At 40.1% G+C, this 22,251-nt stretch overlaps 1 protein-coding gene across 1 annotated transcript; it reads left to right on the top strand.

Moving 5' to 3' along the window:
- The first annotated feature begins 6 nt into the window (after positions 1-6).
- Positions 7-8,665, top strand: RNF138 (ring finger protein 138). The gene is given in 8 exon segments (XM_014312030.2): positions 7-191; positions 1,058-1,223; positions 2,713-2,848; positions 5,186-5,199; positions 5,604-5,638; positions 6,126-6,231; positions 7,015-7,122; positions 8,498-8,665. Coding segments are annotated over 8 exon segments (747 nt in total). The 5' UTR covers positions 7-78; the 3' UTR covers positions 8,567-8,665.
- The last annotated feature ends 13,586 nt before the right edge of the window (positions 8,666-22,251 follow it).

The following is a 22,251-nucleotide window of genomic DNA, read 5'->3' on the forward strand; positions in this document are numbered from 1 at the left end:
GCCGCGCTCTCCTCGGCCCGCCGGGGCGGGGCTTGTTCGTCGTCCCCGATCCTGGCGGAGAGGCCCGTACGTGTTGCCATGGCCGAGGGGGCCGCGGCGGCCCCGGCGTGCTTCAGCGAGGATGATTTTTACTGCCCGGTGTGCCAGGAGGTGTTCAAAACGCCCGTGAGGACCGCCAACTGCCAGCACGTGTGGGTATCCCGACCCCCCGCCCCTTCCTAAGCCTTTTCCTCGATTCCTCCGGCTCTCCGCCTTGTGCTCCTCGGCTCCCCCCGCTCCCGGCGCACGGACCCTCGGCCTGGAGACGCTGGCGGTGAAGATGCGAGCCCGGTGCTGCTCCAGCCTCCCCTCGCCTCTTTCTTTTGTAGCCGACGAGGACTGGTGGTTTAGGAGGAGCCCCCCCCACCTCCCCGGGTGTCTGCTGGGCGGTGGGGGAGTTTTGCTGTGCTGTCTGAGCTGACTCGCGGTTTTTAACTTCATGGTTTTCCCCGTTCCTTTTCGAACAAGGACGGTAGTGTGAGTTGTTCTCTCTTCAGTTCATCTATTCAGCATTTTTTTTTTCCAGAGGGACGTTTGATTACAACGTGCTACTTTGTAGAAAAGCAAAATAGCTTTGGCAGCTGGTGCGTAAGGAAGGAGAGCTGCAAAAGCTGGTGACCCGAGGTCTTTGGAAACGCGTGCTGAATGAAGCTTTGCAGTGGTTTTGGCTCCGCTTGAGGACAATAAACAGGAGTTACGCTGATAAGATTGTCCAAAATCACGTGCTTGCTGCACCATTTAATATCTCATTAGTGATCAATCTGGTATGCAGCTCGGTAATGCCAGTCAGTAAATAAGAAGAGTTTTTTCTAGAGTGCATTGCCAAGCTCCCCTGATTTCCATATACTTGATCGTAAGCACCATTGTTTCTTTTAAATGTCACACTTGTATTTGGTAAACTATTACTCTGATACTTCTCTTTTTGCTTTTCCTGACAATCGTCCAGCTCTCTTCAAGGACAAAGTATCCAACTCTGTATATTGTGCTAACCTGTGTTTGTGGTAATTTTTCAATTTAGGTTTTGCAGGAAGTGCTTCTTGACAGCTATAAGAGAAAGTGGAACACATTGTCCTCTCTGCCGTGGGAGCGTGACAAAAAAAGAAAGAACGTATCCCAAAAGGGCTCTAGATGTTGAAAACAGTATGAAGAAAGCTTCTGGGGGCTGTAGATGCTGTGAGAAGCAGGTAGAGTAAAACTTTAAAAATAGTTGAATAAATTGTTCATGGTTTTGTCCAGACAGGCCTTTACTGTGTGTCGTTGTCATCTTGGAGCTGAAGAGCCTATAGCAATTTGAACTTAGCTTTGTATGGCTTGTGCAAATACTGGGCATGCAGTGCCTGCTAGCTGTAGCTAACAGATGTAAACTGAAAGAGCATCTTGAATTGTCAGTAAAGGCATTTTAGGTGGAGTGCCAGTTTTTCCCTGAAAAGGTGGAAAAATGGATATAGCTATAAAACTGGCAAAAGGAAAGTTAAGGAGCTGAACATGAAAATTGCAGATACGTGGAAAACCTCAGAAACTCAGTATGGAAATGCAACTACTTTGAGCTGCTATAAATTTAATTTAAAACTGAAATATGTGAGTTGACTAGTTGCAATGCCCACGTGATCAATCATATGTAATTTCCTCCTTCCCCATCAGTCCTTTTACATTCCTTTCATTTCCTTTCTAAAGGGATCATTATTTTTGGAACACTGGGTGAAATCTTGACCCTTACTGAAACCAAGAGTTATGTCTCTTTTGATATAAGCAGATGCAGGATTGCTGCCATACTTTTTGTTTATGACAAAATGCATCAAATCCAGGTAGTCTTTATGTTGGTTTCATTTCACTTGGGACTTCTGCCAATGTGAAGATCATCACTAATGGAACCCTCAGCTGCTTGCATTGTTCCACATGATTCATTGGGATGAAAAGTGGGGAAAAAGAAACTGATAGCAAGTTGGTAAACTGGACAGAAGAACCAAGCAGAATAACTTTAATGGAATTTAGGCACAGGCATATGAGATACGATCTTATTCAGCCTCTAGACCTGTGAGCACCTTCTGACAGTGCTGTTGGACCTGAAATTCAGGGGCATGTCCAACACATCTGTCTTCTGGCAAATGTAAGCAAGTCATTCTCTTAATTTGAATTAAAGGTCAATAGGCAGCCTTAAGTTGGTGATCATTCACCTATTTGTTTCCCTCCCCTGCCAATGAGTAAACGAACACACCTAATGCAAAAAGAAAATGTTCCTTGCATGAGGTAACAGGAGGCCAGAGAAGACTGAAGGAGCAGTGGTGCTTATCCCATCTTCACAGCCACTCTCTGTTCTAGCTCATCACTTATTGATCCTTGATCTGGGATGTGTAGTTCCAGTGACTTTGTTTCAGTTAAATGGTGTTTTCTTGCATCTTTTATCCCTGAGAGAGCTCTCAGATGTCCAGCAGTTTGAGTGGCAATGTTCTCCAGTCTCACAGAGTGACACTGGCTCTGAGGAGAGAGGAATTGGAGATGTCCTGTTGGTGAAGAAAGTGTTCATGCTCAGAAGGGAGACACAAGTTCTGGTTTCTGCTGCACATGAAGTCTAAATAATCCCTGCATGCATTGCTTTCTGTTGGCAGAATTATCTCTTCCATCTATCCCTGGATTGTTTAGTATGATTTCAGTAATTTGGCATTTTATTTTCAGGTTAGATTTTCATGGATGAGACAGCATTATAAAACGTGTAAGAAGTATCAGGATGAATATGGTGTTTCTTCAATTATGCCAAACTTACAGATTTCCCAAGATGCAACAGGGAACAGGTAATCAGGCTGTTCTATGTGTAACAGTGCATCTTCTTTCCCCACCCTCTTCCCCCATGGCAAGTATTTTTTTCCAGGGCATTTCTTCTTTTTGCGTTAATTATTATCCATATTTTGTGCTTCAGAATAGGAGTTTTTCCAGGTCTTTTTCTCTACTTTTAGCAGACAGAAGAAAACTTTTCTGCATGATGGCTTTGAAATGTCTTCTAGAGACTCTACTGAAAAGTATTTAATATTTGTAGTTTGCTTTCCTTGCCTTGACAGCATTTGAGCAGTTTACTTTGTAACATATTTAATAATATTTACCTCTGGAGAACTTCCTGTCTACTTTTATTCCCCCTCCCCTTTCCTAAGTTTGTTTAAGTGGGTATCCTGTTTCAGAACATTACTGTGCAAGCTTTTGCTTTCTGATTGACTTTATTTTGAACAGATTTCTTAGGAAATATATAAGGAATTCCAGTATGTTACACACCATAAAATCAGATGACACTTGCCATTGTTTTCAGGCAGTAAAGCTAACTTTTTTTTTCATATATTCTCACTGATGTAGGAGTTAGGAATTTTTGGTTATCTTTGAAAAGCTTTTTATATGCCCATTCCACAGAGCTTTATTATATATATCCTTTTTTTTGCCATTGATTTTCTATTTTTAGCAGTCTGAACTTCTCTGTGCTTGGTTTTCAACTCATCAGTCTATTGAAAGTTGAAGCTGTTAGTGGAATTAGCTGCAGCAATGTTCCACTGAAGTGTCTGCATATTCTGATATCACTATTTATGCAGTTTGCTACAGTAGAACACCTGTGATTATAATATCCCAGAAGTATAAAAAAATTTACCATTACTGTACTTGTGACTGTAAATATTTATGTTCTTAGCACGTCTGTACAGTTTCTTCTGGCTTAGCTAGAGGTGCATATACAGGCAAATTTACTTTCTAAAATGTTCTTCCACTTTACCTTTCCTTTAGGAAAAAAGTTTATTTTTTGCTCAGCATAGGAAAACTTGTTGTAGTTGAAAGTTGCAAATTATTTGTGTGAATACATGGCAGTTAAAGGTGTTTTACACCTTCCTAAGTCAGAAAACTTCGAAATTGCTACCTGTCTTACATTCATATAGTTCATAATGATTTCATAATACTTGGCTGTCACCTGCTTTGCCAATCTTGTTGACTAAATGTTTGTTGTATTATATATCATTTTCCTGTGAAGTTGTGTAGTATACCACCAAGCATCACCATGGTAATTAAATTGTCCAGAGAGGTCCCAGTTGGCTGGAAATTAGCAAATGTAATGCCTGTCTATAAGAAGGATCAGAAGGGTAATCCAGGGAACTACAGACCTGTCAGACTAACCTTGGTGTATTGGGGGAGGTCATGGAGCAGATCATCCTGAATGCCATCACTAGGCATGTGCAGGACTACCCAGGAATCAGGCCCAGCCAACGTGGGTTTACAAAAGTCAGGTGCTGGTTGACCAACCGTGTCTCCTTCTGTGACAAAGTGACCTGCATAGTACATGAGGGAGCGACTGTGGATGCTGTCTATCCAGACTTCAGGAACACATTTGACACCATCCCACTGTATTCTTCTGGAGAAGCTGGCAGCCTATGACTTGGACAGGTGTGCTCTGGGTGAAAAAAACTGTCTGCATGGCTAGGCCCTGAGGGAAGTGGTGAATGCAGTTACATCCAGTTGGTCCCTGGTCACCAGTGGTGTTTCCCAGGGTTCAGTTTGGGGCCACTCCTGTTTAATACCTTTATTGATGATTTGGATGAGGGGATTGAGTGCTCCCTCCGTGAGTTTGCAGATGACAGCAAGTTGGGTGGGAGTGTTGATCTGCTGTAGGGCAGGGAGGCTCTGCATGGGGATTTGGACAGGCTGGATCAATGGGCTGAGGCCAATGGTGTGAGGCTCAACAAGGCCAGGTGCTAGGTCCTGCACCTGGGTCACAGCAACCCCAGGCAGTGCCACAGGCTGGGGGAAGAGTGGCATCCTGGCCTCCATCAGAAATTGTGTGGCCAGCAGGATCAGGGCAGTGATTGTCCCCTGGCACTCAGCACCAGTCAGGCCGCACCTCAAATCCTGTGTTCAGTTCTGGGCCCCTGAATCCAGGAAGAACATGAAGGTGCTGGAGTGAGTTCAGAGAAGGGTAGTGGAGCTGGTGGAAGATCTGGAGCACAAGTCCTGTGGTGAGTGGCTGGGGCAGTTGGGGTTGTTCATCCTGGAGAAAAGGAGGCTTAGCTCAGGGAAGACCTTATTGCTGCAGTTACCTGAAACGTGGTTGTAGTGAGGTGAGAGTCAGTTTCTTCTGCCATGTCTTGAAGTGAAAGAATGAGGTGAAATGGCCTCACCATTTAAGTTGCACATGGGGAGGTTCAGATTGGACAGTATGATTTTTTTTTTACTGAAAGTGTAGTCAGGCATTGGAATAAATTGCCCAGGGTGATGATTGAGTCACTGTCTCTGGAGGTGTTCAAGAGGTGTCTGGATGTGGCACTTGGAGATAGGATTTAGGGGTGATTATGGTGGTGCTGGGTTGATAGTTGAACAGATGATCTTGAAGGTTTCTTTCAGCTTTGGTGATTCTGTAAATACTGAGACATACCTTGATCCAAAGGATATGTGCCATTGTATTAGGATATGTGCCATTGTATGTTTCTTTGAAATTCATGGGACTTAATGCATATCCCCCCACCATCTCTTACTGTTAAACTTCTAAAATGTTGATAATTGAGTAAAATAATCTCAAGTTTCTTTTTTTTTCTTTCATTTGCGAGATGGCTAATAATCAAATACTTCAAGGAGAAACAAGGTAGGTTGCTTACTTGTCTATAGTTGTTATTAAAATAGATTCTGATAGTCACAGTGCAAACTTCTGCTAATGCAAAAACCAAAACACAAAAAAACCCACACAAAAACACCAGGAGCTGTATTTGTACAATCCTGTAGTTTCTTGTACACTTGTACCTGTTAGAATTTGGGTATTTTAGTACTTTTCTGAAGGATTTGAAAGGTATTACAAGAAAGTAAAACCAGGGTGTAGCTGCAGTGGGAACAAAAGAAGCCCAAGTCTCAGAAGAGTGCATTTAGGCATGCTAATTTACAATTAGTAAATTCACAATTGCAAGGTGGTAGTAGGACTGGGACACCTTTAGATCTGTTAATATGTCAGTGGGGGTGTGGGGGGTTTTTTGTTGTTATCAAAGCAAGGGAAAACAATGATAGCTTCATTTGTATGCTTTCTTAACACTACTTCTGAAACTCATTTCCGTTTAATGCTTTTGTACTTCTGTTTACAGTGGACACCCAACCTTCAAATGCCCCCTGTGTCAGGAGGCCAATTTTACCAGACAGCGCTTGCTGGATCACTGTAATAATAGACATCTTTATCAGATCGTTCCTGTGGTAAGTAGAGCTGCTTATGTATGTTTCTTAAGCTACTTTCATTGTAATTATGTGGACGATTTTAACTGTGCAGTCACTACTCTGTATCTGTAACAATCACTGTGGTTTGAGAAAGACAGACAATACATTTCACACAGTGCATTTAAATTGAGGAGTGACTTTGATGTGAAAACGTTTCATGTCCAGCCTGCTGGTTCTAAGCATTTCTGAGTTAGTGGTCTCATTTATCTTGGTGTGAAACAGGCTCCGTTTTTGAGCCTCATGCTTAACTCTTCTTTATTTAGTGGTTCAGGTCTGTTTCTATAGAACCCCAGTTGTAACGTAACTACTGTTGTGTGTGAAATCTACAGTTACTTGAAAAGTAATCCCAGGTAACCAAAGGGTCGGAAAAAGAAAAATCTGTTCAGTTTTCTATTATTTTCGTATGTATAGGGTGTGTTATTTTTCCTTTTGGTCTACTTGATCATCTCAATTTTATGAAAACCCAAACAATAAGTAGGATGCAGTAGGCACTTTTCAAAATTAGCTCAGACAGATAGGATAATCTTTCACTCCAAAGAGAAACACTTAAGAAATCGACCAAGTTGAAATGTAGTTTTTGAATGTTACACAATTGAGGAAAAGCACACTTAGCAGCATGATTTGATGTTAATGTCTTACTGTATTTTGATAGTGGATGAGTAATAGACTAGTTATTCCAGTAGAACACGTCTTTAATGCATTCTGTATTGCCAATAACTTTTTTTGTTCATTCTGTCTCTTCTCTTTCCCCTCCAAATTCAGATCTGTCCTATTTGTGTATCTCTTCCTTGGGCAGATACTAACCAGGTTACTAGAAATCTTGTTAGCCATCTAAATCTAAGACACCGGTTTGACTACGGAGAATTTGTGGTAAGCTTTTTCTTCTTTGATGTGTGGAGGAATAAATGGTAACTTTTTTTCTAAAAATCAAAATGCCAAATAAAAATTTCGTACCTGACACGTGCTCTGGACAAGCTGTGTTCCTGTTCTTTATGGAACTCGAAAGCAGACCTGTCTGTTTGTTATCAACATGAAGTGCTACTGGGAATAGATGTTGTCAATAGTCAAACTTCTCCAAGCTGATGAGTTAAGTCTTTGGCTTAGTGTTCTCAATCTGAACTATTTATTGCTTTTATTCTGTTTATTAGAACAATTTATTACTGCTGTTTCTGGGGGAAATAAAATAGATGCTACTCTTTTTATAGACATTATTGACCTTTTAATGCAGAAATTGTGAAGTTGTTCTCAGGACTTAGTGTGCAGGTTGACTAGCTGATATTGCTGCTACAGCTGCTCTTCCTGTATGTTGTGAGAGAGACTGGAAAAGAGATGTGTCACTGAATCAGTGTTTAGGTTGCCTCTTTTCAGGCTCTCTTTGAGTAAATGACCTTAAGTAGATGGAGAACTACATACACAGATGTAGTCAGTGGCTGATTCATAAGTCAAGCCAGCCATTTGGGTTCTGCATATGGAATCAGAGAGCTGGAGAGTTTGTGGCTTTTTCTACAGAGTTTGACAGGCTTTGGGGTGTGCAACAGGTATAGTTTTTGAGTCACAGGCAGCCTCACTGGGTCAGGATGGCAAAGATTTTGTATCTTGTCCTTTGAGATGAGTGAGCTGTGATAAAGGCCTGAAGAGCTAGGGTTTGATAGAGGGGATTGGGCTCTTCACCATGAGTGTGTGTATGATGACCTAAAACTGGTGATAGGAATTCTGATTTGGGGAAACTGCCAGAATTGCACTTACAAGATTCATCACTCTGGCATATTAAGAATCTGGAGGATATTCCTGCAAAAAGTAGCAGACTTTGTGTTCTGTGTTTGCTTTCCTGTTTTAGGCAATGTATTCTCAACAGTCTATGATTACTGTTGTCTGGGGATCCCATTTTGGTTTTATTAATGGAGGATGTTTTGGCTGGTTAGAAGCCCTGTTAAAAGGATTGCATGACACAGTCAGCTTTCCTGAGCTGGCTGTTCTGTAATGCAATTGAGCCAGGGAGAGAAGATGGACCCTTCTGCTTAATGAGCCTTGTCCCACTCTACTGATTCTTCTCCTGTCTCGTATGTCTCTTGGTACTTGGTTCAATAAAAAGATTGTGTGCAATATAAACAATCATCTAGTAGCATAGAGTCTTTGGTCTAGGTGCCATTTCCAATGTAAAAACATAGCAGATGAGTGATTAAACTAATGACTATGCTACATCTTGAGTATTTGCCCATTTTGATGATGTTTTCATTTTGTTTAGAATCTTCAGCTTGATGAAGAAGCCCAATACCAAAATGCAGTTCAAGAATCCTGTCATGTGAACTTTTAAAGTAGAGCCCCCTTCATCTTCGTACTGATTATCTGAGAGAAAAATTACTTTATTCTGTTTGCCATCCGAAGGGTATATTAATAAAAATGTTTTTCAGTACTCACTTTTCAGGCTAAGCTTCTTTTCACACTCATAAGGACTTCTGATAAATGATTTTGCTGAAACTCAGGCTTGATATCTTGACTGAGTTCTGCCCCTATGGAAGTAGGGACATTTTTGGAACTTGTCACTCTTGTCTTGATTTTCTCTAACGTTTACTACTCTGTTAATTACATGTTCATATAATTAATGTAGGATGTTTTAATTCATCCAAACCAACTTTGAAAGTATCTTTAGAAAGACATGCAGTGATGCTCTGTTGCACTGTTGGGTTTCTTCAAGTTCAGCTGTCTTCTAAGATATCTTATGAGATGATAATTTATTTTTTTTTCTTCCTGCCAAGGACAGGCATTTGTCCTGCCAAGGACTAATTTTATTTTGATATTGTGATTTGTTTTTTACTATTGCTATGTGACTGAAAATAACAACAGCTTAAAATATTAAAAAATTTGTTTTCTACTGATCAACAATGCAGAGCAGGGCTTTTTTCACCTTTCATTGAGAAAGAAGGATGCCATTGCCTAGGAATAACTAAATCTATTTTTTGCTCTTTGGGAATAACTAAAATAGGATGCTTGGTTACTAATGTGATGAGGCATATTATCTGTACTCCTAAGGAAGATTACATGTTTTCTGAGCAATTCAAGATTACATGCAAAAGGTATACTTTTTTGGCCTATGCCTGTGACCAGGTCTTGCTGGAGCTTTTTAAGAACTTCTCGTTTTACATTTGGAATTCAAGTTTTGGTCTGTCCTGTCTTTCATGGAAGGCTGTGTAGCCAAATAACTAAACCAGCTTCACACCTACAAAAACCTTTTATTTTTGTAAAGCTGTTTAAAACTTGTACATCTCCTGCACCCAAAGGCTTCAAAAAACAGTTGAGAAGAAAAGAATTTACTCTAAAATAGTGACCAACATACTTTAAGAGTTCCTGTTCTAGATTTCCACCTTCCCAGCAAGAACATCGTTAAAATTGGAGAAAATACAAATAATGCAATTTTGAATTTAGATGGAAAATCCATGTGTAAAAACTTTAGGATCCTTTATATTAAAAGGGAGAAAGGGAAAGAAGGCTGCACAGCATACATTTTGGAGTTTTAAATAGAGTGTTCTGAACATACACCTGTTAGGACTAACTGCATTCTGTGTTTCCATCACCCATTGTCAAGCTATTGTTGTTAATGAGCATTGCAAATGTGGTGGAAAACATCCCCAGTAATTTTTTTTAGTCTAGATGGTGATTTATGTGTCGTAATATCAGTTGTGCAGCCAAAGTACAGTCTGCTTCTTGTGCCCAGCCTCCCTGTTCCTCTCCAAACAGAGGTTTTGATTATTCTTTAAATGCTGAGATATTTCATATTCCAAAACTGGTAAGGTTGAAACGCCTCATTTTACAATATGTGTTTCAGAACTGAAAGTTCTAATTTATTGAGTGTTGGAACTAACCCACTACACATTTTAACTTGCCTTTTCTATCTTAATTTTTTTTTTAGTGTAAAATGTTACTTAAGGCATTGCTGGCTAAAATTCAGAGAAAGTTGTCTATTTCAGAAACAGCTGTCTGTCGCAGACATTCTCTTTGTGAAAAATCCTTTCCTTAGGATTTTTCCTTCTGATAATCTGTGGCCTCAGAGATAACCTATTGTTTATGTCTATCTGCTGCTGTGGAATGCAACAGGTCAGTCTGGATTGGCCCATCTTGGATGTTTAGAAATAATGGCCAATCCAGAACTGAGAGCTCTCTCAGACACAGTCTGAGAGGTCGGGGTTTGTTATCATTCTTTACTTTTCTATTCTTAGCTTAGCAAGCTTCTGAAAAGCTCTCCTGCTTTTTCTTTTTAGTATAGTTATAGTATATGTATATATCATAAAATAATAAATCAAGCCTTCTGATAATGGAGTCAACCTTCTCGTCTCTTCCTTCACCCAAGAACCCTTGTGACAACCGTCACAGCTGTCTATTTCAAAAACCTTGTCTGAAGCTTATATACTTTTTTATAACTACATTTTTTGCATTTTGTTACTGTCTCACTACAGTATTTTGACAGCAGACCACACTTGGAACTTATATTCCAATTTCCAGATTGCCCCCATACACATCTGTGTATTCTCACTTGTCTGTCATCTCTAGTGCTTGTGTGATCGCATTGATTTGGAGTGGTTCACTGAGCCAACAGAAAAAAAAGGAGATTTTTACATTTGCTCAGCAAAGCCAACTATTAAACAGTGCCCTTATACAGAAAAGAACATCAAGGTACCTGATGAAGTTTTATCTTTTTTTAACAAAAACACATACTATGGTGATTTATTACTGCATACATTTCCTAAGGAGTTTAACAGTTAGATGTATGTCTAGTTAACTTTTTAGATTCAACAAAATGTTTATATGATCTGGCAATAAATGCCTACAGCCAATACAGATTCTGAATGCCTCATGGATGCTGGAACTAGTTATTACTTGAATATATCTTGGGAATTACGAGTGAGATGACATCTGTTTTAAAACTCTGGGAAACAATGTTTTCTATAGCAATAAATAGTTGTCACTTGATGCATAGTTGCTGAGCATTTTAGTCATGTTTAAATGCTGGGAGACTTGTACACATTTTAAAGCAACAAGTGTGTATTAATGCAATACAAAGAAACCTTTCAAAATGTTTAACCTCTTTATTTAAAATCTGTATTGGCAGGTGCTGCCTTGCTTAAGATTTTATACTTTTAATATTAAGAGATTGCATCCAATACATTCACTAGGTAAACGTTTAATGAAAATTAAATTATTTGAATATGTTGCTGCTGGTCATGATCTTTCTCACTGAAACTCAGACATGCTCAAAAAGCTGTGTATCTGTGATGGGTGATGCCCAAAACATGAAATCTTTACTAGAACATTGCTTCTTAACAATGTCTTCATGTTCATGTTGCATTATGTATGGTTTCAATATGTTATGTTTGAATTGTACCTTCTGGGTTTTTTCCTATTAAAGTATTTTATTTTCTATTTGTCTTTTTGTTGCATAATAAAGATGATCAGTTCCCTTGGTGCTACTTCTTCCTTTTCAGATGCTTTCTAAAACTTTAATTTGTGATCACTGTATGTCTTTGAGTTATTGGAACAGTGTGTATGCTGCTGGAATGATGAGATGTGACTGGTGATGCATCTGTGAGCTGAGACAAGACACCTTATATCATACCTTGGGTATTTCCAGCAAGCAGAAAAGATTATAGGTTGGCCCAAATCTGCTTTGTGCATATTTTCTTGTTTCCATGTTTGTTTGTTGCTGTTCCATGTAATGTTAATAGAGAAATAACATCCTAAAAGGACACAGAAAGAGGTATGTAACACTTGGGGTCATGAACAAACCTTGTTATTTAAAGGTTTTCTGAGAAGATTTAATGCTTTTCTGGAGAAAGAAATACCAGTAAATTTGGGCTGGTTACAAGTTTTAACCAGCAAAGTGGCAGCTAGATGATTTGTCCTTCTGCCCTTTGTTCTTGTACTGAAAAAAATGGTTATTTCTTGTGCTTTTGCATTCTAAGGACACACAGATACAGTAATAAAATTGACTTAATGTGTTCATTTAAATGATAGAAATGTAACAAAGCTATGTAAATTTCCTTTTTATTAATTTATTCTTTCCCCATGTAATCTAATTTTCTGATCTCTAAGTAAACTGCTGTATCCTCAGGATCTCTTTATTAGCCCTTTGTTAGAGATTTCATTTGATTTGATTTGATTACAGCAATTCATATTTCACTACTTAGAGAGAATGCATGTGATGTGTTTAATTCTTATTGGCAGTATCTTGGTTATAGGATACTTGAGCTCTGTAAAACTGCCCTTTGTTCTCCAGCCTTAAGCCAGGGCCTCATTCCCAGGGAGAGGGGGGGATCTTTGTGCACCCAGGTCATCTGACAGGTAGTTGGGACTAGAAGGCTTTCTGTGTTTGGGAAGCATTTCTGAGTTCTTCTTTTTTAGATTTGAATTTTGAGTCTGGTGAGATTTGAACAAGTGTCTGTGACTGCTTCAAAAGAGTGAATGGTGTATTTTTTATATCCTTTGTTTTATACAGAAACAGACACACCAACTCATGAGCATGGTTAGGGGATGGGACAGTGTTTACTACATGTGGTAAAGTGCACATTTGTGAAATGACTGCAGAACCTGGCATCCAAGGCTGCTTTATTGCAAGACAGAAGAACCACACGGATGTCTGATGAGGGCATCTTCAGGTTTCTTTTAGAATTGGAGAAATAAGCAATAAAAGGGCACAAAAACGACATAGTCTGTTCTCCATACATTTGCTCCAGAAATCATGTTTATTTTGTTTCCTGTTTTGGCTGTATTTGGAAAAAAAAAAAAGGAGGCAAAATTCAGGGTGTCTGCAATGAGGAGGCATTTCAATAATGTTAAAACTTCTACTTCCCAGGGAATTGCCAGACTTACTAGGGTCAAACTATGGGGGTTTTTTGTCTCATGAGTAGAGTAGGTCTGTACTGTTTCTTATATTTCTCAAACTCTAGGTCTGCTTTGGGAAGGACCAGTTTTCACCTCTTCATTTTCCAGCTCTAACCAGACTTATTTTATCTGTAACATTTTTGTGGACATAACCAGGAAACAGCTAAGAAAGTGAATTTTACATTTATTGCCTCACCACAACTCACTGTTAGGAAATTGAGGGCAAGGATGGAGGGAGGAGCCATCACTGCTGAATGCATTCTGTAGAGTAGCATTTAATTATATTTCAAATCTGTGCCTTGAAGTACTCTGTATATATTTAGAGGCATTCCTCAGCTCTGTGAAGCTGTAGGTTATTTCCAAGAGCTCAGAGACAGAATACTGTTTTTATGAAATTGCTTAATCTTACGAGGATGTATAGTCACTGAGAAAACTGCTTCTCACTATTACTTTACATTCTTTTTCTACTGTTGTGTCTCTGTCACTCATTTTTTCACTGAATGGCTTGGGTTAGAATGAACCTTGAAGATAATCTCATTCCAAGCCCCTGCCAGAAGCAGGGACACCTTCTGCCGGACCAGGTTGCTCAAAGCCCCACCCAGCCTGGCCTTGAACACTTCCAGGGCTGGGGCAACCGTAGCTTTTTTGGGTAACCTGTTCCAGTGTCTCACCACCTGTTTTCCTCTATGTGCATTTCACTACAGCAGTTCTCATAAATATACACTACCCATTTCCCTCCCACTGCCTTTTCTCTCTTTTAAAGTAGTCATCAATTAAATTGCTATGATTATATTACTTGGCTACTAATTATTGTTTCATATTCTGTATGTTTTATAAGCTCCTCTGGCTGTGCCCTTAATATGGGGCTTGTGTGGGCCACAGGGGTAAATACAGTAACTAAGAAGCTTAGCACCAATAATTTATGGAGTTCTCCAGGCATGTTTACTTCTATGGCTAGAGGAGTTTATGTTTCTCAGAATGTGTTTGCACTTGGAAAGAATGGGAAAGTCTTAGCAGATAGATTTTATTGCTTTTGAACACATTTTAAGGTGTTTGCTTTGTTGTCTTCTGTAGGGGGACGATCTGGTTTAGGATTGGAGAGATTAGGAACAGGTTAAAAATCAAAAACTTTTCACAAAGCCCAGTTCTTTTATGGTAATAGCACCCTTTTTTGCCCAGAAAACCTTCTGTTAGGTTCTATGGTTTTGCAGGTATGGACTGAAGTGTGTGGGATGTTTTTTTCTCCAGGGTAACTGCTGTGGCCCTACTGCCATAGAAGGTGAGATTCATGTGCCACCTTAGTTGTGAGACTGATCAAACTTGAGTAGTTTATTTTATGTTAGGTTTTTTTTTTTGTCTTTCATAACTCAAACCACCAGAGGGCACTGAGTATTTTGGGTACTCTCTAAATAAGTATTGGAGGGTGATAATTCAATAAGTAGTTGTACTCCAAAACACTATTACATACGGAATTTCTCTCCTGATGTTTCATAAAATGCAATTAATATTTTATGGGGGGGGGGGGGGAGGAGTGTTAAGAGACTGGCTGGGGTCATTCCATTCCACAGAAAGAATTCTTGCAACTTACTTTAAAATCTTGAAATTATAGGTTTACGTATGTTGTTTCATCATCTGTGGCAAGTAAGCAGTGTTGCCCCCTGGACTCCACTCTGGGAAGAATGGAGTGCTCCCCTGTTCACCAGCGAACATTAAATGTGACACGTTCTTGCAAGCGCCATGTACTCGCAAGACCTCTCCTTGCCCAAGGGCGTTCTGCAGAGTCCTCTCGAGCTCGGGCGCTGTAGTGCCGGCAGGAGGCACACGGGGGCAGCTGGGGACTGATGCATTCTGTGACTGTGACAGTGACAAGGGGCTAGTGCTCAGTCCTGACTTCTGGCTTTGTGAGACTGCACACTTATCACCGCCCTCGCTGATTCCATCGCCGCGGCGCTGTGAGGTCCGCCAGGTGCCCTGTCCAGGTGTGCTGCCTTATCCCTTCTCAGCGCTCACAATAGTCTAGGGCTGGGACGGCCCTCTGGTACGAAGGGAGGAATTGTAGCAGCCAAGGCTTATGTTGCCTCATGTGAGAAAGAATGAAGTCTCCCTGGAGTGTGCTTCTGCAGTGGCATGATAGTGGCCAGCCACAGCCCCCTGAGTGGCTGCTGAGCAGCGACAGTTCGTTTCACACGGTGATCTGATTCATATTTAGCGTGAAATGTGTTTGTGTAAAAACATGTCAGACGTGATTCAGCACCCTGGGAGAGGGAAGGAGGTGTAATCCTGTAGTTATTGAGTAGTTATTTAATTTATGAAATACTGCTTTCTTAAACATACAAAAAAGGACGGTTTAAGTAGGTCTGAAGTGGCAGTGGGCAGGAAGGTGTGCAATGTTACCCAAGTTTCTGCCATTTGCTTTTTAACCTTGCTTTTTAATTTACCTGTAGCTAAGCAGTGCAAGGAAGCTGAAGGTCTGCTTCATTTTCTTGATAAACACTTAATGAAAGCAAACCTGCCTTGTTTGCTCCTCTGCAAGCAGTTGGAACACTTGTATTTGATATCTGGTGTAATTTTCACTTTTTTTCATTACATCCCACATGACACTTGCTAGGTTTGTAAACACTGGACCTTTCTAACTTTAAATATTTGAACTTCAATATATTAAATATATTGAACTTGTAGCATTCTGGATTTGATTGAGGGTCTGTTATCTTACAGGTTTATCTGACAACTCTTATCTTCATTGCTGCTTTTTGCCTCATCAGCCAAGGAGATAACACTGCAATAGTATCTCTGTTTAGGAGATTAACCTAAAAAGTGAACCCAACTTGTGCAAGATAACACAGGAAACTTGAGACAGGGCAAGGGACAATCCACTGAGAGTAATAGACCATCTGAGTATCTTCCTGCTCTTTTCACATTTGAACTGTAAGCACTGCTGTGAGTGGAACACGTGGTGTTCTGCAAACCAGCACTTTTCATGTTATGTAATGAATCCATATCACTTGAAGCTGACACTGAAACTTGCCATCAGACAGGTATCCACCCAAATGCCAACGAGCAGTCGTGAATCATTGTTTGCTGAACAGTATACAGATGGCAAAATTACCAAAGCATGTCTGCTGCCTTACAGAAGATTAACAAAACTATTCAAATATGAAACTACATACCAAAAATTCTAAAAAATTACTATATGTATGGAGCTAATTTTACTTGGGTTTATGATTCTCAGTAGTTAGCAGAAATTGCGTTTTGTAATTAAGTTCCTTTGACTTTTAAAAGAGCATTCTTGCCCTCCTCCACTCATTTTTCCCAGTCTCTCTGCCTCCATTACTGTCTCTTCCCAGAGTATTACAAAGTTCAGTAGCTTTACAAAGAGGAGTAAAACAGGTGGTGCTTCCCATCTGCATTGTATGATGCCTGATGATGTTCCTTCTCCTGCAGCAAGGCAGGGGAAAAGCAGTGCAGTATCTTTATTGCTGTGCTGTGGAAGAGCCCACATACAACAGTGCCAGCAGGAAGGCAAGATGACACAGTGCCTGTCCCAAGGAACATGCAGTCTGCTCTGGGATGCTCTCCATCACTCTGGTGCTTGCAAAGTAAGCTCAGCAGGAAATCCAGGCAGTCACTTGCAATAGATCAGCAGCAAGCTCCACAGCGAGTTCTGACGTCTTTAATTTTCCTTGTTTCTCCTAGAAGCATGAGAGCATGAGAGTCTGGGGGGAAAGAAATGCAATTGACTGGCAAAAGCTCAGATTTTGCAGGTGTCTGTTACAGTTACTCAGGGCTCATAAGATATCTTAGCAGTCGTAAAAGTTGTGAAACATGTTAGAGGCAAAGTATTGCAAGAAAGGAAAAAGCAATCAACCAGTTAAAGACCTGTTCATTCTCCTTTGCATTTAGTGTTTTTATTTTTCTTCAAACTCAGAGCTTGTAATCAGGATACTGGTGGTCTTCTTGCAGATCAAAGAAGGTTAATGGAAATAACATTCTTGAATTCCACAGATCCCCAACTGTGTCAAGAAAGGACATGCATTATTTTGGCTGTCATATGTTAAGGAAACTTCTCAGCCTGACCATTCACAAGACTTTCAGGCATCTCAATCTGCAGCTTGCAAGCTGAGCTACCTTGACCAGGTGCATTCCTCAACATATATGCACTGGTAGCTGTGGAACAAACACTTAATCTAAGACTGCCATTATTTTTTTTCTTCTGAAAATGCACACTGTCTATTCAAGTAAGTTGCACTACTCTTTATTAATTCATCTGAAGTAATACTCAGTTATTTCTTATTGTGGACCTCAGTCTTGGAGGTAACACATGGTTGTATTCATCTGGTAAGAAAAATGCAAGTTCTGAATGAAAACCCTGAAGAAAAATAAGAGGTAGGTATATTGCCTGAACACAGACAGTAAGTCAGTAATAAGGCAAGATGTTTGTCATTGTAGAGAACATGGTCACAAAAGCAGATAAGGTCTGTTGAAAAGATCTTCCATGGTTGACAGAAAATAGCTTCTTGAAGACTGCCCCTATATGAATTACTTTCATCTCAACATAAAATAGGCTCAAAAGCTGTTTTAGCTACTTACTGGGTGGCACCGAATTTTCCTCCAAGAGCTTCTATCTTAAAAGCCCTGATGTTCTGTAATTAATATAGTATTTATTTTACCATTGCATCTTGTTTTATTTTACCAGATGACTGGTTGAGGTGTCAAAACTCTGAGTTTATCTAATAAAACAGCAATGTGTGTTAGCATATAACTTTCATGCCTTCTCTCTTTGGTGTCACTATATGCCAATTCTCACACCTGCTCGTATTTTCTTTAGGTAACTCACTTTTCAGCCAGTCCTGAAAGTAGCAATGGTCATGACATGGAGGTTCATATAACCCTTCATCCCTCTATATGCTATTGACAAGAATTTGGTGCAAGCTCCTAGTATTGGTTGATGCATCTTAGAAGTGGGAATGGGGAACAGAGGGCAATTGTAGTGATTATTTCCATTTAAAGGGGAGTAGAAAAGCAGAGTCTTAGGCTTTCTTCCAAAATCAAGTAGTAAGACCAAAACTGTGCTATTTCTGTTGAGTTCACCGTCTGTGGAAAGCCCTTGTATGCTACTATAATCAAGGAACAATGGATACAGTTTTTCAGTTTTGACCAGTTTTGACCAGTTTTGAAAAGATACAACAATGAAGAAAAGACAAAAGAAAACCTTATTGTTCAACTGGTGGGAATTTGACCCTTAAGAGAAACAATGTATTTGGTCAATTGATAGGAACATAACCTGTGAAAGAAGAACAATATACAATGGAGCTGTTGTTAATATGGAGGTGGTATCATTTGCCGTTGTGGCCTCATCTCACACTGTGGCCAAGTGTGAGATGATGTCGTAACTGGAAAAATTCCACTCCAAGAGGAGGAGATATGAGGTGTGGTTCTGGGGTGCAGGGGCTGAAGAGGACAAGATGCATGCATTTTGATCCAGGGGACTTCCTGAAGGTGCAGTGCCTGCCTGCCCCTCCCACCTGAGCACCATGCTCCATCTCCTTCTCCTGCTCAGCAGCTTTCCAAAAAATCTAGGGGTTGGTATGTATTATTTGGTACTGCGTGTAATAAAAACAATTCTGCTTTGCAATCTCAGTTGGGTTTCAGGGGTTTTTGTGCATGGGCATCCTCCAGAACCCATAACATTAATGGTGATGAGGATGGGATGCCCAGAGAACAAAAAGTGATGTAAAGAAAGGACAGGGCTTGGGCAGTGGGGCGTGTGGTCGCACCGAGAAAGTGAAATGCATAGCTGTACTGAGAGACACTGTTCTATGTGTGTGTGAGCATATGGGAGGTCAAGACTTCGGCTTAGCACCCAGCTGTGTGTGAGAACTTAGTAGTGCTTTTCTGTGTCCAAAGTAATCACTGTCATACACTTGTGGTTGCACAGTGTATTGTAAACATAGCTCAAGTACATTTCAGATTCCACTCAGAAGAACTCTTAGTCCTTTGCATTTGTGGTGTCTCTAGATGATGTCTCAGATTTATTGCCCTCACTATTTCTGTTGTCGTTATCATGTCCTAATGTGAGTGCATTGGTGAAGATGTTTCACAAAAAGGAGCCTTGGGCCACGGCTCCACCAGTGGAGCAACTGGGGTGGAAACCAGAACTCTGGAGCACATTGTGGGACAAGTTAGAAATTTGTACAAGTATTGACCCTAAGCAATGGGAGGCTAGAGATCCTACGGGAGTGTTGAAATATTGGAGAAAGTTTGTGCAAATCTCCTCAAAAATGCTCTAAAGAGTGGCTTTTTCATGCTGGATGCATGGCTGAATGTCTGTTATTTGCATACAATGTCGCAGTTGAAAGGAATACAGAGCTTGAAAAACAGACAAGCAAGACAAGGACACACAACAGCTGAGGGCCAATATAATGTTGCAAAGGCAAGTGTTTGTAGCTGCTGCTGCTGCACTGCAATCTGAGATCTCAGTAATCTAGGCATGTAAGTAAGGTTAAGTTTTAAATTATAAGTTAGTTTAAATGCTGTAAAGCGTGATTCTTCTGATAAATGGTTACAGTTGAGGTTTAACTTAAGTTATAAGTTAAGTTAGTCATAAGTGTTGCTCCTTTGTTAAATTTTTAAGTTAAAATACTGTTGAGTGAGATTAAGCTTTTAAACCATATTCCTTTTTATCCTTGCCTCACTGTCCTTTTGTCACACACACACACACACACATACACACACACACAGAGTTTCTTGTTTAATTCTGTTTTGATTGGCTTTTATTTGGCTTTGTTGTTGCTTGTTTTAACTTGGGATGCCTTAACTGTTCTGTAAGTAGTAGAGTGAATCTTGTCAATAAACCTTGTCATGCTGTCACTTAATATTAAATCTAGTTTTTGCTGATACCTTTGCTGATGATTCTTTAAGCAATCTCTAACTCTTGTTCATAATCTTAGATGTTGGAGATTGAAAGAAATTCGTGGTACTAAGCCCAAATTTCTTTTAAAGAGAATGTATTTAAAACTTATGCACAGGATACTAATTTGCTAGCCATGGCTACTCAGGGTTGTAGTATTAAATACCCCACAGAAAATGCATAACTAGGGCCTGAGTGTCTGTGTATACCTTGTGAGATTATATACAGTGAATAAAGGAGGAAGGAATGGGAGTGGCAGTTTTTATTGGGGACACTGACACTCTGATGAGAAATCCCCGTTTTTTACCATGAGAAATAGACTGATTGAGACTGCTCCCTCAATATATAAAATGCAATAAAGACCCTTTTGATTAATGAAACAGGAAATCCTCTGGATGAGATAATTGAAAAAATGCAGCAGCTAGGTAATCTTGGGGAACGGAACCCCTGGGGAAGTGCTGGGAATCAAAAAAACCTGCCAACTGGGCTTTTGATGCCATGTGGTGGCCACAGGCCAGAGTTAAGATTCCAGGAAGAGATGCAGAAATCCAAGCAACTATTCATTATTTGTTGCAAGCAATTGTTTTTTATATTTTGCTTTCAATCCTGCGTTAGTAGCAAGTGGATTTGTAGTGTTAAATTCTGTATACACACAGAACAAGAGCAACCTTACAAGTTGCTATTTTTTATGTGTTTTTCCAATCAAAGTGTATCATGTAACTTGTTTCAATCATTTGGAGTGGAGATTTCATTATATGAATCTTAAAGTATGTGCTGCAAGTTCTGAAGTATGACAGAAAAGAAAGTGAGTTTTTTTGCAATAGTGTTGGAGGTTCTGCTGAGCAGAACCTACAGAGTACAGGCTGGGCTGTGCTATCTTTTGGGAAGGGTTGGTAGTGAGCTGTCCACAGAGCTCCCTCATGCTTTAGTGTGAACAGACCTAGCTGATTTCCTTCAAAGGAAAACTGGAGAGCAAGGTAGCTGGGTGATCTGTACCTGAGAGATTGTCAAGGAGTTAAGCACAATGTGAATCTGAAGTCCACTGAGGTCCTGGAGGGATGTAGTTCATCTGCTGAAAGATATGATGTTATACTGGGATTTCCAGGATACAGAGCTGAACACCCAGCTCCTACAGCAGCTTTCTGGAGTTGTTAGTGCTTCTAATGTGTATGACCAAGTTTCATCTGGTCTGAAAAGTATGACTTGCTGTTTCCATAGCCTTGATCATTAGCCTATTCGCAAGGACAATAAGGCTTAGAGCAGCACAAGAAAATTTAAAAACACTTGTCATAGCTTGATCTCACATTTTAATAATATTACGTTACTTATAATTATGACTTTAAGTAATTTTCATACTATTTCTATGATTTGTAATATTATACTGAAGTGTCTTCACTATTGATTTAAAACAAAACTCAGTTCATATTTCTCACCATTGTTGAATAAAACTATTGTTCTGGAAGTTATCTTTCCTCTCCTTCACAGTGTATGCCAATGTTGAAACAACACTCCCTATTGTCCCTACTGACTGTCCTTTGGTTATCATTGTGGGATGGTTTTGGCGCATATGGGCTGGATGCCTTTGGATAGAACTAAAATCCTCCTGATTAAAAGCCTCTTTGTGTAGAGGAAGGATGAGAAAAGCAGAGACATTTTCAGATGTATATAGTTTGGTTTTTAAGTTTATTTTACCTTTGTTTCAGTGGAGTGACTCTATAGTTGCACTGTTTTAAACTATAGGAAAATTAACGTCCACTCACTTTAGGCATTAGGAACGCCACTCCTTCTACTCATATGCTCCCCAGTGGAGCTATTGGGTCAATTTTCTTTTGGATTGTGCCCTCCCTATGCATTCAAGTTTTACTTCTGAGATGCAAAGGTAGAGTATCAATCCTCCATGGAACATGGTTCTGTGGCTGCTGAGGTGATAGCAGCAGAAGCAAAACTGGTTCCTATTACCATTCCAGAGGAACAGTGCTGCTGCTGAATACCTGCTAAACACTTCTGCTGGTGGGACTAACAGGTGGGAGTGAGAGAAGGGGTGGGGAGGTGACTTTTCTTCTGTTTATGTTTTCAGAGGGTACCTCAGACTCATACCCCACCTTGGAAAATCATCTGGGTGACTTTGTCTAAAACAACCAGACTTTATGATGCCTTAGCACTGCTGTGGCTCAGAACCCATGCACAATGCGTCTGATCTGTGTCCCTCTCACCACCCA

Source organism: Geospiza fortis, unplaced genomic scaffold (genome assembly GCF_000277835.1).
Source record: "Geospiza fortis unplaced genomic scaffold, GeoFor_1.0 scaffold53, whole genome shotgun sequence".
NCBI classification, from domain to species: Eukaryota; Metazoa; Chordata; class Aves; order Passeriformes; family Thraupidae; genus Geospiza; species Geospiza fortis.